The 15,776-nt window shown below is 36.2% G+C and overlaps 2 protein-coding genes across 4 annotated transcripts in view; both read left to right on the top strand.

Moving 5' to 3' along the window:
- Positions 1–3,703: 3,703 nt before the first annotated feature.
- Positions 3,704–7,303, top strand: LOC110441758. The gene is made up of 5 exons (XM_021485005.1): positions 3,704–3,824; positions 4,907–5,010; positions 5,655–5,726; positions 6,225–6,364; positions 7,226–7,303. The coding sequence occupies exons 1-4, from the start codon at positions 3,782–3,784 to the stop codon at positions 6,357–6,359; spliced, it is 354 nt and encodes a 117-aa protein (XP_021340680.1). The 5' UTR covers positions 3,704–3,781; the 3' UTR covers positions 6,360–6,364; positions 7,226–7,303.
- Positions 7,304–14,397: 7,094 nt separating this feature from the next.
- The window catches only part of LOC110441807 (low-density lipoprotein receptor-related protein 4-like), a 98,223-nt gene continuing 96,844 nt past the window's right edge, over positions 14,398–15,776 (top strand). The window contains exon 1 of one of the 3 annotated variants that reach the window (XR_002461942.1): positions 14,398–14,635. Coding sequence is in view for 2 of the 3 variants with exons in the window: in XM_021485074.1 (XP_021340749.1) it covers positions 14,572–14,635 (64 nt within the window). In the remaining variant the exon portion in view is untranslated. The remainder of the gene's footprint in view (positions 14,636–15,776) is intronic. The other 2 variants (XM_021485074.1, XM_021485066.1) reach the window with 2 other exon arrangements.

Raw genomic sequence — 15,776 nt, forward strand, 5'->3', positions numbered from 1 at the left:
TACGTTCTCATGACAATTAATAGACGTGACTTTAAACAAGTTGTATCAGAGGTATTCTATTTACAAGTCAGTAACAAAGAAATGTAATATGATTTTGACCGCGATACATTTGAACATTACAAATCAAAAACTTATCTGGGGCTGTACTCATTATATGTATCTGAAACTTTTTATTGAATGTGAAAACATGAATTTAAACCCTGAGCTTAACATTTAAATGCAAAGTTTACAAATTAGGACTTTTTGAAGAAATTTAACAAGAGGAACATGTTGATTAGGCTTCCGTATTGATTAACAGTTAATTTCTACCGTGTACCGCATCATCCTTACAATACTGACTTTTAAACACTGAATACTGTTAATCACAATCGGTAAACATTGCACTCGAAATTCCCAAAGAGTAATGTCATTATGGAGCTACTGAAATATTAGGACCCCGCTCCATGTCTCTAACCCAACCATCGGCCCATCACCAATGTCAGTCTGTCATTTTCATACAAACAAAATAGCTGACACAAACAATAGGACAACCTTTTTCTGTAGAAAAATGGTAAAGCGAACAAGTAGCAGACGGACGAATGTAGGCTAGCAGACGGACGAGTGTAGGCGTCGGTGAATTGGGCAAAGAAAACGTGATTGTTGTGTCACTCATAGACGGGACAAGGAAATATCATAACGGGGAAATCCTTTTGAGGATCATGAAAAGTAATAAAGACATAACTGGCTTTTATGTTATCCTATAGAAATTGTTTGGTTGCCTACGTGCATAGACCAGTACACCTACGTACTATTATCGGTCAATTAGTACAGAAACAAATGCTATAAATCACGGACAAATAAAATAATCTTCAATAAGTGTTTTTGAATACGTTATTGTTTACTGGGTAATAACGTGGCAACATCTCTCTTTTAATCAGAATGCGGATATTGCCGAAAACAATCAAGACATATGAGACAACAACACTATCCTACTGATAGATGTTTTTATTATTTTCCGCATTCTTAGAATTTAAAATGTGTTAAACATATTTATGTGAATCATCGCCCATCATCTTAATGAATAACACTGTGAAACTTTTCTCAGATACGGTGATGCACGTAACAAAAGTCATTTTATGTGCTGGCGGAGGTGTACGTGTGTTGAGAGAAGCTGACTCGTTATAGTTGGCAGGAGATCTTTGATTGTGTTTAAGACTTAAGGTACCTATGTTTAAGTGTTACATTTTTTTCGTAGTAATAGTTGCGTTTACTAAATGTTTAACAGTCCAATATCAAATAATATTAATTTGTAAAGTTTTCAATTTTGACAGTAGATATACTTGTGTACGTTGAATGTGTCTCTCTATTATGTTCGAAGAGAATTTTGTGTCGCTTCGTGTTGATAATAGGGAGGTTGTTTTGGTAGTATCTTTGTGTTACAAGTAAGGTCACGGGAGAATGATTGGTCTGATAAGTGGTTCTTTGTGTCATTGACATCGCCTGGTCATAATATATCAATTAAAAGGATACATCATCATACATTCATTATATCAAACCATGTAAAAAACAAATCAACGATGTTTAAAATATTTACTGTGCAGACAAATACAAGTAATATTTCCGCAATCAAAATCTGAAAAAAGACGGACATTTCCATATCATTGTTACAATTCAAATAAAAAAAAACTATCAACTTCAAATATAATGTTTTATAAACATTGTCTTTGTAGGTGCCGTACCTGCCAAGAAAGCAAACATATACAATGCAAGAATTTCAAAATGTTGATTCATACAGTTATAAATGGTACAACGCCATTCTTTCCAAATAACATCAACCGTACCTACTTATCCCGTCACTATAGAACCTATTTATCCCGTCGCTATATAACCTACTTATCCCGTCACTATCTCTAGAACCTTCTTATCCCGTCACTATATAACCTACTATAGCACCTACTTATCCCGTCACTATATAACCTACTTGTTGGATAGATAAGAAGGTTCTATAGTGACGATATAAGTAGGTTATATAGTGACGGGATAAGTAGGTGCTATAGTGACAGGTTAAGTAGGTTCTATAGTGACGGGATAAATATGTTATATAATGACGGGATAAGTAGATTATACAGTGAAAGTTTAAATAGGCTTTGTACTGACGATATAAGTAGGTTATATAGTGACGGGATAAGTAGGTTCACAGTGACGGGATAAATCGGTTTTATAGTGATAGGATAGATAAGTAGGTTCTTTAGCGACATGATAAGTAGGTGCTATAGTGACGGTTTAAGTAGGTTCTATAGTGACGGGATAAGTAGGTTCTACAATGGCGGGATAAGTAGGTTCTATAATGACGGGATAAGTAGGTTATACTGTGACAGTTGTAATAGGTTCTATAGTGACGGGATACGTAGGTACTATAGTGACGGAATACGTAGGTTTTATGGTGACAGGATAAGTAGGTTCTATAGTGACAGGATAAGTAGGTTCTGTAGTGACGGGATAAGTAGGTTCTATAGTGACGGGTTAAGTAGGTTCTATAGTGACGGGTTAAGTAGGTTCTATAGTGACGTGATAAGTAGGTTCTATAGTGACGGGTTAAGTAGGTTCTGTAGTGACGGGATACGTAGGTACTATAGTGACGGAATACGTAGGTTTTATGGTGACAGGATAAGTAGGTTCTATAGTGACGGGTTAAGTAAGTTCTATAGTGACGGGATAAGTAGGTTCTACAATGGCGGTATAAGTAGGTTCTATAATGACGGGAGAAGTAGGTTATACTGTGACAGTTGTAATAGGTTCTATAGTGACGGGATACGTAGGTACTATAGTGACGGAATACGTTGGTTTTATGGTGACAGGATAAGTAGGTTCTATAGTGACAGGATAAGTAGGTTCTGCAGTGACGGGATAAGTAGGTTCTATAGTGACGGGATAAGTAGATTCTATAGTAATAGGATAAATAGGTTATACTGTGACAGTTTTAATAGGTTCCATAGTGACGGGATAAGTAGGTTATATAGTGACGGGATAAGTAGGTGCTATAGTGACGGGATAAGTAGGTGCTATAGTGACGGGATAAGTAGGTTCTATAGTGACGGGATAAGTAGATTCTATAGTAATAGGATAAATAGGTTATACTGTGACAGTTTTAATAGGTTCCATAGTGACGGGATACGTATGTACTATACTGACGGAATACGTAGGTTTTATAGTGACAGGATAAGGAGGTTCTATAGTGACGGGATAAGTAGGTTCTATAGTGACGGGTTAAGTAGGTTCTATAGTGACGGGATAAGTAGGTTCTATAGTGACGGGATAAGTAGGTTCTATAGTGACGGGATAAGTAGGTTCTATAGTGACGGGATAAGTAGGTTATATAGTGACAGGATAAGTAGGTTCTATAGTGACGGGATAAGTAGGTTCTATAGTGACGGGATAAGTGGGTTCTATAGTGACGGGATAAGTAGGTTATATAGTGACGGGATAAGTAGGTTCTATAGTGACGGGATAAGTAGGTAATATAGTGCCGGGATAAGTAGGTTCTATACTTACAGGATGAATAGTTACCTTTTTACCGGATCTAACAAATTAACAATACAGATACTACTGTTGACCAGTGCATACTACAGTGTATACACTCAGTGCCCTAAAAAAAGTTGTTATCTTGATAAACTTGTACAAGTCATCATTTAACAGACATTTTGTCAAAATTTAGAAGCCTCGCCAAGATAAGGTTTCATGATAAGGCCCAGTTCGACTCGTTTCTATTGAATGAGTAGCCGACTGTCACGTTTTATTCACCATGTCGCCGATCCTTATGTGTATGCTAATTGGGGCTCTTGTTGGTAAGTGGTTTAAAATACATCACAATTGGAGAATCAGATTAATTATAATACAATGGTGTTGATTGATTAAGCACGCAATATGAATGTAACATTTAAACTGATTCCCGTCAGAATAAAAATACGAAAAGGGAAATTATCGAAGTTTTTCTTCATACACAAACAATGTACGTATTAAACGTGTGTATAAAGTAAAACTTTGATATAGCGTATCTCCAAACTGACGAATCGTATTGAAGAGAATAGGAACAATCAAGATTTGGTGATTAGGTATTGATCAGAAAAAGTATTGTTGAAAGAGTGTTGTTGTTCGATGTTAAGATATACATTAATTAGCATACTATAACTTCTATCTTATTAACTTATATACAGTCATCGGAACGTAAGGACCAATAAATCATCGCGTGTATTTGTTTCTTTATTAGATAAATTGCTTTGGAATACTTTCATTTAAAAAAAATGACAAGGTTATTAAAATGGCAACATAACACATTGCTGATCACCTATTAAGTATCAAATATTACAAGATGTCAAATTCATCGAATAAGTAATTTCCCATTTACAAAGTTGTGTGATATTGGTTTAAAAGATTTGTAGTATTAAAAGAGGTCAGGAAATCAATGCAACATTTATTTGAATATTTTCTGATGATTGTATTATGCAAGAACAAATTTATTATCCATAACTTTGGCGTCCGTTCTAAAAGTTGATGGCGATTACTTATTTGGAGAGAGGAGTTAATGATAACCTTACAATTATGTACATTAAAACAATTTGACCTAGTTTTGTCTTTCTTTTTAGCTTTCCCTCGCATCTTTTTCGAGGGAATGGAGTGCCCGGGGTTCATTTCTCTTACGTCATGTTGCCCCACGGAGGGGGCCTCTTTCCTTTATTCACTCTCCTTTTTCACCTTTTCTCTTATGATACCAACCATTCAATCTTTCATCCGCATCATTCCAACAATATTATTATTCAATTAAATCAAAATCATACATCAATCTAACAAACAATTACTTATATTCATTAACAAATATTGACAGTACGTACATATTTATTAATACATTAACCTATTTCTACCATTTTAGGAGTGAGCGTGTCCGAGTCTGGGAACGAACATCACTGTTACAGCTGTTTCCATGTTGCTTCTCCCCATGACTGCGGAACGATCGAGCAGTGTCCTCATGGCAAGGTAGACAACAATAACAGTTATTTCACGATTAAAATATAGAAAATAGTCATGCAACATTCATGCAAAACACTTTATTTTGTAATACACAGTGTGTATGCCCGAGCACGATATATTATTGCCTGCCTTCGATTCTTCTGCTGGATTACTACATGTAGCAGTCCTGAGGTTGGCCGTAGCTACATATACATATTATGTCTAAACTGATGAAAAGTCCAGACTTAATATGATAAAAAAAAAAGTGTGCACTGTAGTTAACTCAAGTGCACATAGATGTGAACTCCACTTCTCTTCAGTGTTAACTCCAGTGCACAAGCTAGAAAACTGGAGTTAACTTTTCTAACTCCAATGATCCAGATCAGTTAGGTTTGATCCCAACTGAACGAAATGCTAGTTTAAGAATAAATGACCTGTTTCAGTCAAAAGCTGTACGTTGGTAACGCAGTAAGGGCTTGATATGGACATTTTCCTTTTAATTGCACATCTGCTTCGAAGCTCGTAGGACAGTGACTTTTCATTCTTTTGAACTTCCGTTTCGATGATGAGTCCAAAATGGACAAAAGAACGTGTCACCGTGTAAGTCGTTGGCGATGCTAAATAAATCGTTTCGTTGTTATCACAATAACGTTTATGTGGCGTACTTTCAGGAATGTTTTGCGACCCAATACACCGGACCGGACTCAAAAACGTTCTACCACCTAGGATGTGCCAACCACGGAGTAACATACTTTTATAATTAAAAATAAGAAAAGATATCTTAGATAATGCATTTCAAAGGATTATCCTTGATTTTTCAGATATGTTTTAAAACTTATATTTTTGTTTCCTTCGAATTTGAACATGACAATAATTATGATCGAACCATGTTCCTTTGAACAATTTAACAATGAAAGGGAGGTAACTCTACATCATTTTAAGAAAGTTTTAATTCAAACGTTATTGCAATGTCAATATAAAATGCTTAAATTCTCCCAAATTAAATAAAATTCACGCTTACTTCAACATTTTTGAGTTTATTTCTCTAATAAACTTCAACAACTGAGTATCCCTTTTCAGGCAAAAGTTTTGTCGCTCATAAACAGTTTTCTAACAATTCCGTGCTATGCATTTAATACAACATAATAAAAACAAACCAGTTTTTTCCCATGTATATTGTTACCTCTGTACGCTATTTCATTTGCTTAGACATGTATTCGTTTTTATTTTGCTATAAAAAGACTTGCACGCATACGGCCAGCTTTCACCCCCACACACATGGTTGGCATCACCCATATACGTTTGAAGAGGTCCTGTGTGGACACTGCTGTTCTACCCCAGGATGTAACATGAACACATGCGATCCATCTTCGTAACCAAGGTATGTATATATCTACACTCACCAACTAATTCAATACTTAATTAATATGTTTCGTAAGTAGCCAATCTGGATCCGTTTTTCAGAAGCTTGGTTATTTTAACTGTAGTATAGTTATCTCACATTTGTAAATTTTTGAAATTTAAAAAACAATTATAATATGGAAGATCTTGTCTTTTCCTCCTTATTTTGAATCCTTATTTATGCACATGTAGTTTTAGTTTTACTGAAAAATTTCAATATCTAAAAATATAATCAATATACAAAATGAACGCGGACATGAATCACTCGGCTAATTTATAATAATCGTTAACTTGTCATTTTATAATACAACTCTTAGACTATTGTATTGTATTGTCATCAGTTTTGTATCAATTCAGAAAAAAACTAAACCATATAATAATGATTTAGATATCAATTCTTTTATAGAATAGTCATATCGAAATAATCTGTTGCATTGACCTTTTACGTAGAATATTCAAGTTCGTTGTTCAGATGCTTGATGAGAAACATGAGTGACCACTTTCGCTGAACTAAATATCTGAATAGGCTCCTTGTTTGTATATTGACTCGCCTATTCCGTCTTTGCGTATTGCAGAGTTACCTTCTCTTGAGAGCAGGTGTTGATTGTTACGTCATTTGTTTGTGAGAGAAACGTCATCAATTTTTGAGAAAACGACGTAATTTTTTCACACAAACCAATGACGTAACAATCAATCCCTGCTCTAAAGAGAAGATAACTCTGCAATACGCAAAGACGGAATTATCATTATGGTGCATTGTATTAGGAAGTCAGCAAAAAGTTCCTTATAGTTTAACTGTATATTAAATACTTTGATATTTGCTTATATGCTTTCTTTGCAGGTACCTGAAGTAACGACGGAATTAATCCTTCATTGTAATTATCGTTACAAATAATAAAAAGCTGTTTAATGAAATGTCTATGCGATGAATTTGTAAATCACTTGGCTGTCAAGAAAGTCTCGAAGTTTAATATTTTCCTAATGAATACTTTACGCTGGACAAACATGGTAGCATGGAGTGGAGCGAGATGGAAACTTTTTGTTTTTGTTTGTTTGTGTTTTACGTCCCATTTAAGGACGTCCCAGGGTTTGGTGGCGGAGGAAAGCCCGAGTTCCCGGAGAAATCCCACCGACCTACGGCTAGTACCTTGCGACTTCCCCACGTAGGTCTCGAACCCGCGACCCTGTGGTGGAGGGCTAGGGGTAACAGAATGTCAGACGCCTTAACCACCGTGGAAACTATTGTCGAATTAACGAAATACAGCTAAAATAACCAGCAGTGTGCTTCACTTTGTTTAGCAACAATTCTTAGTCTTTAAATTTACCCAGGCAGCCAGATTGTAATTGCTTTATTTACCTTAAAATAAATAATAATTTCAACACCATCATTGAACGACGCCATTTCGTGCCCAGTCTGTGTCCGTTAATCTATAGCACACATTATTTAAACAGTGATAATTCTACGGTCTAAAATTACTGAAAGGAACCACAGGAAAACTATTAACAGGTGTTTTTTTTCTACTTTGGGTCTGCTTCATTTTTAAGTGATAACTTTTTTTTGAAGAGGAAATTCCTTCATTTACTAAGATGTAAGAGTGAAATTTTGAGAAAAAAATATTGAAAGGTTGTAACAGTTGGCGCAGTTAATGCTGAAAGTTGATTGTTGATGCACAAATATATAGGTATTGAAAAGGTTTTTTTCATGTACATTGCGGCAATAAATAGCAGAAGATGATCTACATATCCTGTGGAGCACGTTAGCGAAAGCTGCGACTTTTATACAAGTCAGACTTGTACCCTGCCACTACCAGAGCTTGCTTCAAAATGTTGCTAAAGTGTATGTACTGTATAAATGAAATGTATAAATAGGGCTTTCTAGAGAGCCCCGGACATTTAGAAAATGGAACAATGTCATCACGGGACACACTGATTCCGCTTGTTGAGTTTGAAGTGATAATGTCACCGGGGTGGTAATATAGTGCCCTTTAAATGAGTCAAAAACTATCTCAAGCCGTGATGGATATTGTTTTCCCTGTCGGAAGAAACGTAAATTGGATATTTTGAGAATGTTCTGGGGTCTACCGTTTTTTGGCTATTTCCCAAATTCGAAGAAATACATGAAATGCGAGTAGAAACATTGACTTAAACAGCAGGTTGTCGTAATGTGAAGCACATATTCTGTCCAATGCCAGCAGCAGCTGGTGTATAATAGGCTTAGTAATAGGTTTTCGGAAATCTTGTTTACTCCCCAATTTTTTTAACCTACCAACATTTTTCGAACTATGAAAAATTTAGTTGGATCTGTATAACCACTAAGCTTATGCACATATGATATGGCTGACATATAGCTGGTAATAATAGAAGGTGCAAGGTTTTGTTCAGACAAATGCGCAATAAACATGACTAAGGTATACACGTCTATGTACTCCGTATGCAGAACTGATTGGACAAATTGTGACAATGATACAAACACTATATGTTACATCTGCTGTCAGCTAGGTGTGAACGCAGAATTGACAAGCACTAGAACTTTTCCATTTAAATATGTAACAGATTGTCTGCCAGTTGTGTTGGGGGCTTGTCCATATGCGGAGCCGCCAATACGAAACAATGGGACCTGCAAACGAGACAGGTAATCAGCCAGGACATTTTCTTTACCCGGAATATGTTTAGCATGGAAACGAATGTTGAGTTGCAGAAAAAAACTATGACTAGCCCACGCAATAGTACCATCATGTCAGGGTTGGGAGATGTCTGTTTGTTTATAATAGACACTACTGTTTGATTGTCCGAAAAGAACAGACCTGACTTATTTTTGAGCAGATTTTCGCCCAAACTTCAAGCGCCACTGTGATTGGAAACAGCTCCTTAACATTAATGTGATATAGTTTCATGACATCTTGCCATTCCCCATAGAACCAGTGACATCCACGTATAGCAGCAAACCCACTAATATGAAAAGGCAAAGCCTTAAAAGAGCGTAGCTTTTGTTGATCTCTGATATTTACTGATTCAGAATTCCGCTTTTAGAATGAGATAAGATAAACGTTATTTAAAGTCGGCTAGTCTAGGAATAAGAATAAAACCTAAGCTCTAATGAGAGTAAGCTTAAGACCGACATAATAATAGGGGAGGTCGGGACAAGTTCGGCCTATTTTTTTTTTTTATTAAAGTCCGTTCTGGGAGTATGGCAGCACGTCCGTTTGACAACATTATTTAATTATCCCTGTCTGAAGATCGGATGGCCGAATGAGCCCCGCCATGGGATAAGTTCGGACAGGCATTCGAGTAAGTTCGGCCAACGGTGGAATCAGTTAATCATGACGTCATAAAGCAGGCAACGTCAGATTTTACCGCCAATTTTACGACTTTTTATGTGATACATGGGCCGAACTTGCCACGGTATTATATTATTAGCCGAACCTGTCCGGGCCCAAATTGATATTACAATAAATTCTTATCGTACAACAATATGGTAGCGAGTGCTTGGCTTGGCCTTTATGTATTTGAAGCTGTCAGTGGGTTACATGTTTGGCCGTAAAAAAGGAGCAATTCCGTTTACAGAAAGTTCGCATAAGTAGAAGCGAGATCATGATTTTCTTTCTACCCTCTCAAAAGCAATTTTCTCTGGTTTAGTAATTTTACATTAGAGTTTTTCTCACCATTTTTTTGTGTGAATGCTTAGCCAACTATACTGTTAAGATGCTTAAAGTTGTAAAATTTTTCTCAAAACAAAAATATCAGGGGTGGCCGAACTTGCCCCTGTCTCCCGTATGCAGATTTTTTGTATCATTGATGATTGGTAAAACATTATTCACAATATAAATTTGTTGCGTCAATGACGCAATTTTCTTCCAGTCAAGGCTTAAGTAGATACTAGGTCGGATGGCGCAGTGGATAGCGCGCCTGTCTTCACCAAGATGGCCAGATTCATGAAGCAACAATAAAGAGATAAATGCAACGGACATAAGTTCCAAGATTTTCCGGTTATTTTTCTTCCGTCCGGTGAAAGGCAGGTGCGCTATCCACTCCATCACCCGACCACCCATTACAGTACAGAAATTACCTGTGTAATAAGTATTTGACTATTCTATTTCAGTTGTAAATTGTGGTATGCTTAGCCTCAGACTTTTCCCATGTAAATATTTAAGGTCGATGAGGTAATTTGTGGAAAAACTTCAAAATCTTGCTGTTTCAAATTAGTGATTGTTTTTCTCAAAAAATTGTTAAACATCAATTTCAGAATATAAAACAGGCATTTTTGTTCAGGCACAGAATATGTATTTAATACCTTTATTTTAATTTTATTTTTGTAGATAATAAATAACAAGTTCTGTTTTGATTTCCCATCATTTTATTGGCCGAGGGAAATTTTAATACTCATCGCCTAACACTACACATTTTAGCCTCACTTTCTCCATCCAGTAAACACTTTGACATGATGAAAAACCTATAAAACTTGTACAGCCACAGAAAGACAGTCCTTAGGCCAGTACAAATGGACTGAAAAGAATAGTCACTGAAATGCACTATTAACCTAAGAAGTAGATTTCAAACACAGTATGTCATCATTCCTTTGTTTGGATAGATCACCAATATGAGATTAATTACATCTAGAAGTAGGCAGGGAAGGTACTTGCAAGTATGTTTGTAGAGCTAGCAGGCATATGTTGCCAACTCAGTGACAATCCTTGAAATTTAATTACATGTAGTGTACATATATCAACAGAAAGTATATGCATTAAAAAGCAGTTGATATATACCTGGTACATACAAGGTTTGTTGATCATCTATGCCATACTATATACAAAAATGTCCAGTTTTATTGCGAAGTAAAAAAGTTTTATAAAAAGAATGCTTTCTTAACACATTCATTATGAACGTAAAAATCAACATTAAACAATCAGAAACGATGGAGTTCAGGGGGAACATGACCCTTTCTCAACCTATACAACCCCCCCCCCCCCCCCCCCCCCCCCCCCCCCCAATCACGCTAACCATACTGAACACAAAGTGGTATTGTTACGCCGGGAATGACCCTAAACCCTTTACCATTCCATGTTTGGGTATTTAAACCTGACTTTGGCAAGGAAACTTTACCAAAACACAAAGTCCAAACTCAAATTTTAGTGCTTAAGCCGGTTTCATATTATTTTCAACTCGTTCGACATAAACGTTGTCTACACCTTTGACAATATCAACGATGCGCACCTATCTCCACATAACCCGCCTATGCACGGGCCCTGACAGCACGTGTGCAGGTGAACCTGCCCGTTGTGAAATGGAAAACTGATACAATTCACCATCAATACAAATTATATAATACCTGTACAGTTTAGTATTATTTACAAACTATGTTCGACAAACTACCCAGACGCTACATCTCACGACACACATTTAGGCTATAAATAGCCGTGACAAACCGCCGCTTAGGCTATCCTTAAAACTGATACAATCACAAATAGTTCTGACCAACTGCGTATTACTCACTTTGTGTAGCATACCTAGCATCGACGATACGTCTGATAGCTGCACCCCGAACACTGCGGACATATTTTGGCACACCGTACTGTTGATTGAGATGGACTCCGTCGGGCGTAAAAATGTTAACTTCACACTGTTTCAGTCCCATGTGCTTGAATTAAGTAGTGAATACTATGACTACGCGACAAACGAGCCTTCAGTTCCCTATTCACTGTGCATACTCTGTCATTGTAGACCTCGACAGGAATGCGCCTCGTTGACTTACGAAACAGAAGTTGCATAATGCAAACATGGCGTATTCCAAACCCGAACACCATCCACTCAGCTACAGCCACAATATTACTCGCGATCTTTGAGAGACCGAAATCAAAACAATCAACATCATTTCCACCAATTTGTAGTAGCACTGCATCGGGTCGCTCCAACGTCAAATGGGAAGAGAAATCAAGGGAAGTTAAGTCACTCACTTTCCCGCCACCTTTTTTCCAAAAACTTGACCACCACATCAGACTCACTCAAGTTAAGATCTCCCAGTCGTTCCTGGGCCTAGACACATCATCTTTCAGTCGTCTGATATAGTTATGACCTAACACGGATAACTTAACCGTCACACCATACACACTGTGCCCCGGAAGGACAACAAAATCACTGAACTATGTCGACAATAAAAAAATGAACAACACTTCTTACCTTTGGCCCCTGACAAAATTTGTTCAAGTGACGCTATCGCCTGTCACGTGACATGTGTTCTTGCCTGTAAAGCGGTAAACAGTTCATGGTATGTTAATATTAATAGGCAAAAGCAAGAAGTCCTTCCACCTATAAAAACAGTTCTACACAAAATATGCAAATCCACACTATAAATGCAATTAAATTTACTTTGTATTTAATTATTATTTTTTAGATGATAATTATAATCATTTCCTTACAATATGGAAACGATTCTCGCCGAAATGCTTACAACTCATATTTTTAAAATATGACCAAACTATCCTTGTTTGATGACACTGATACAGGCCATGTTTATTTAACATAATGATATCATTACACAAATTTAGGAAATCTGATGGTTATTTTTGTTTCAATTGTTTGTTTTTTCACTGATATATTTTCCTAACAAGCTAGTATACTTATGGGAGATACTCCCAGAGCCCATTTTTTGTTTTGTAAGGACTTTAGGCAACCGTTGCATTGCCGGCTCTGTACTGAAAAAAGGGTATTTGCTTGTGAACCGGCCTTGTAACATATTGATAATTCGCCAGTATAACCCACACGATCAAGCTGTATGTGAGCTTTGCCCGTCGTATGTATAACTGAATTGCTTTTATGTCTTAGTGTTACTCATAACATTTTGCCTTCGTCTAAGTATATGAACCCTGAAAGACCATATATACAAGGACACTATTAAATGTCAACACTTTCAAGAGGCGTTGCAGGGTTGCAATTTTTTTTCAGGCTGTACTGCTCGTTATATAGTTAAACATATAATAGTAACGTGTGCACATATGACGAAATCTCATTTAAAAAATTAAAATGCATTTATTCCGTCTTTTCGTTTTGCAGAGTTATCTGCTCTTGTGAGCAGGTATTTATTGTTACGTCATTAGTTTGTGTGAGAAAATTACGTCGTTTTCTCAAAAATTTATGACGTTACTCTCACAAAGAAAAGACGTAACACTCAATATCTGCTCACAAGAGCAGATAACTCTCAAATACGAAAAGACCGAATATGTAGATACTAAAGACATTCGCCTACCTTAAGCTTCCCCGATAGAAAAGTCAGAACACATTTTAAATAAAGAAAAAAACACATACTTAGAATAAGCCATAGATAATAAGTTCATCTACATTTGGTACTTTAAAATGTAAACCCAATAAGCTGGATAGCCGTGCATACTGCTACATGTACATTAATTAAAGTACTTAGTAAATCACGGATAATACCGTCTTTCACAGAATTCTGTAGTTATAGGCGGCCATTGGTTTCATACTAAGGTATGCTGTAAGAAGGTTAGATGCTGATGAATATAATACAAAGTAAATGTTTGTATATTTATTTGTGAATAACGACAAACAGCTGTCCAGCTTAACTTGAGTAGAAGGGCTTTGAGATATTTCGGACGAATCATAAGGTGTAAGTTGTTCTTTCTATTCAATACGGAAAGGCGAATAAAGGCGAAAATTAAACTGCAGCGAAAATTTCCGGGTATACAGTATATATATATATTGTACTACACAAGCTCATCCTCTTCACTGATTTGAATCTCAATTTAGCCAGCAGGTAAAGAAAATAACTGAATATACGTGACATGTTTAAATAACAAACTGAACACTTTAAATATCCCCTTTGATAACCTCCATCGAATTATAATAATTTGTTGAATTTTTTGTTGCATTAAACAGGAAGCAAATCACGAAACACGAAGGTATTAAAGATGTAATAAACTAGTATGTATTTAGAATTAAGTCAACCATCAAAACTATCTATTTACAAAAATATTATCCCACATATTTTCCGACATTTTCTGAACATATGTAACCTAGAAGCAGTCGTGCCGAACGTCAACACACTAAAGACGTATCCACCCATCAACTCTCGCCTGTAAATACAGTCACTTTACCTTACTCGTCTGATCATAGATTTTATATCCGTGTACGTGCGTACGACTTCTCACTGCCGACCCGTAAAGGGAGAGTTATAAGATGGCAGAGTTTGGGTACGTACTAGGGTTACTCCTGGTTACTCTTACAGAACTCTCAGCACAAGGTAAGTCGGCCACTGTTTAATTTTGTACACTTTCTCGATTTCAAAATACGTTTTTATTGTTGTTTTATCAATAACCTTTCCGTAGAAATATAGATTTGTTTGTCCTTACAGCACGTATATATATTTAGACTTCATACACAGATAATGAAGAAGTTAACATTATTTCAAAACGTAAGAAGAAGGTTAATATCAAGTTATGTGCATGGCTAACAACAGATTTGGTATAAGCATTCAGCATTCAAATTGTTCAGTGTGCACATCAAAAAACCAAGGCAACAGATCCTTTTTGTTTTCGTACTTTCTTTTCGCGTTTAGATTCGTCCCTTCTTGTCCTTGTGTATTGATGCAGTGGTTTATTTATTTTTATATCCATTTAAAATCGGTGTTGACAAAAGAAATTCATGGTTATGCAAAACCGAGACAGCATAAATTAGTTGCAAAATATGCAGACCATACCCGACGATCCGTTTTATTCATAGATAGTTATTGATATCGATCTAGATAGTGACAGTCGATTCACATTACATACGTGTATGTACATGTAACATGATTTACATATAACCAAGTACTGGTGGAGTGATCACAATAATGGCCGATACTGAATTGTCTTCCTAAAATTCACTGTATGAGAATGAAATAGCTATATTTAATCAGTATAACTACATCGTTATACACATTTTTGATATATAACATATGTAATCAAAAACGTTTTGACGTCAAAGGTTTAAAATATAGGATAGCATGAATAGACAGTAAAAAAACTGTAGTTTTTGGCGTTTTCCTGTGTTTTGATACTTAATCTATGTGTTATTCAACGAACCGTAGATAATGTATGTTTCTTTAAAACTAAATATTAGGGGTGTATCTTTCCGTTTTTATTCGTAAAACATGCATTCGTGGTTGCCAAACGATGACAGAGAACTTCAACATTTCGAGAAAATTGACACCATGTCAACACCATGTCAACATCATGCAGTTCCTGTATGTTCATAACATGAACATCGCCATCCCTAAAAATATACTTCCTATGAATAGTCAGTTGAATAATAAGACTAGTGTACCCAAATTAATTATCGTATGGGGAAAATTATGTGAAAACCCCTGAAGTATTTGTTTTCTGTGTCATCCGCTAGCGTGAATT

The sequence above is a fragment of the Mizuhopecten yessoensis genome, unplaced genomic scaffold (assembly GCF_002113885.1).
Source record: "Mizuhopecten yessoensis strain PY_sf001 unplaced genomic scaffold, ASM211388v2 scaffold1883, whole genome shotgun sequence".
NCBI lineage: Eukaryota > Metazoa > Mollusca > Bivalvia > Pectinida > Pectinidae > Mizuhopecten > Mizuhopecten yessoensis.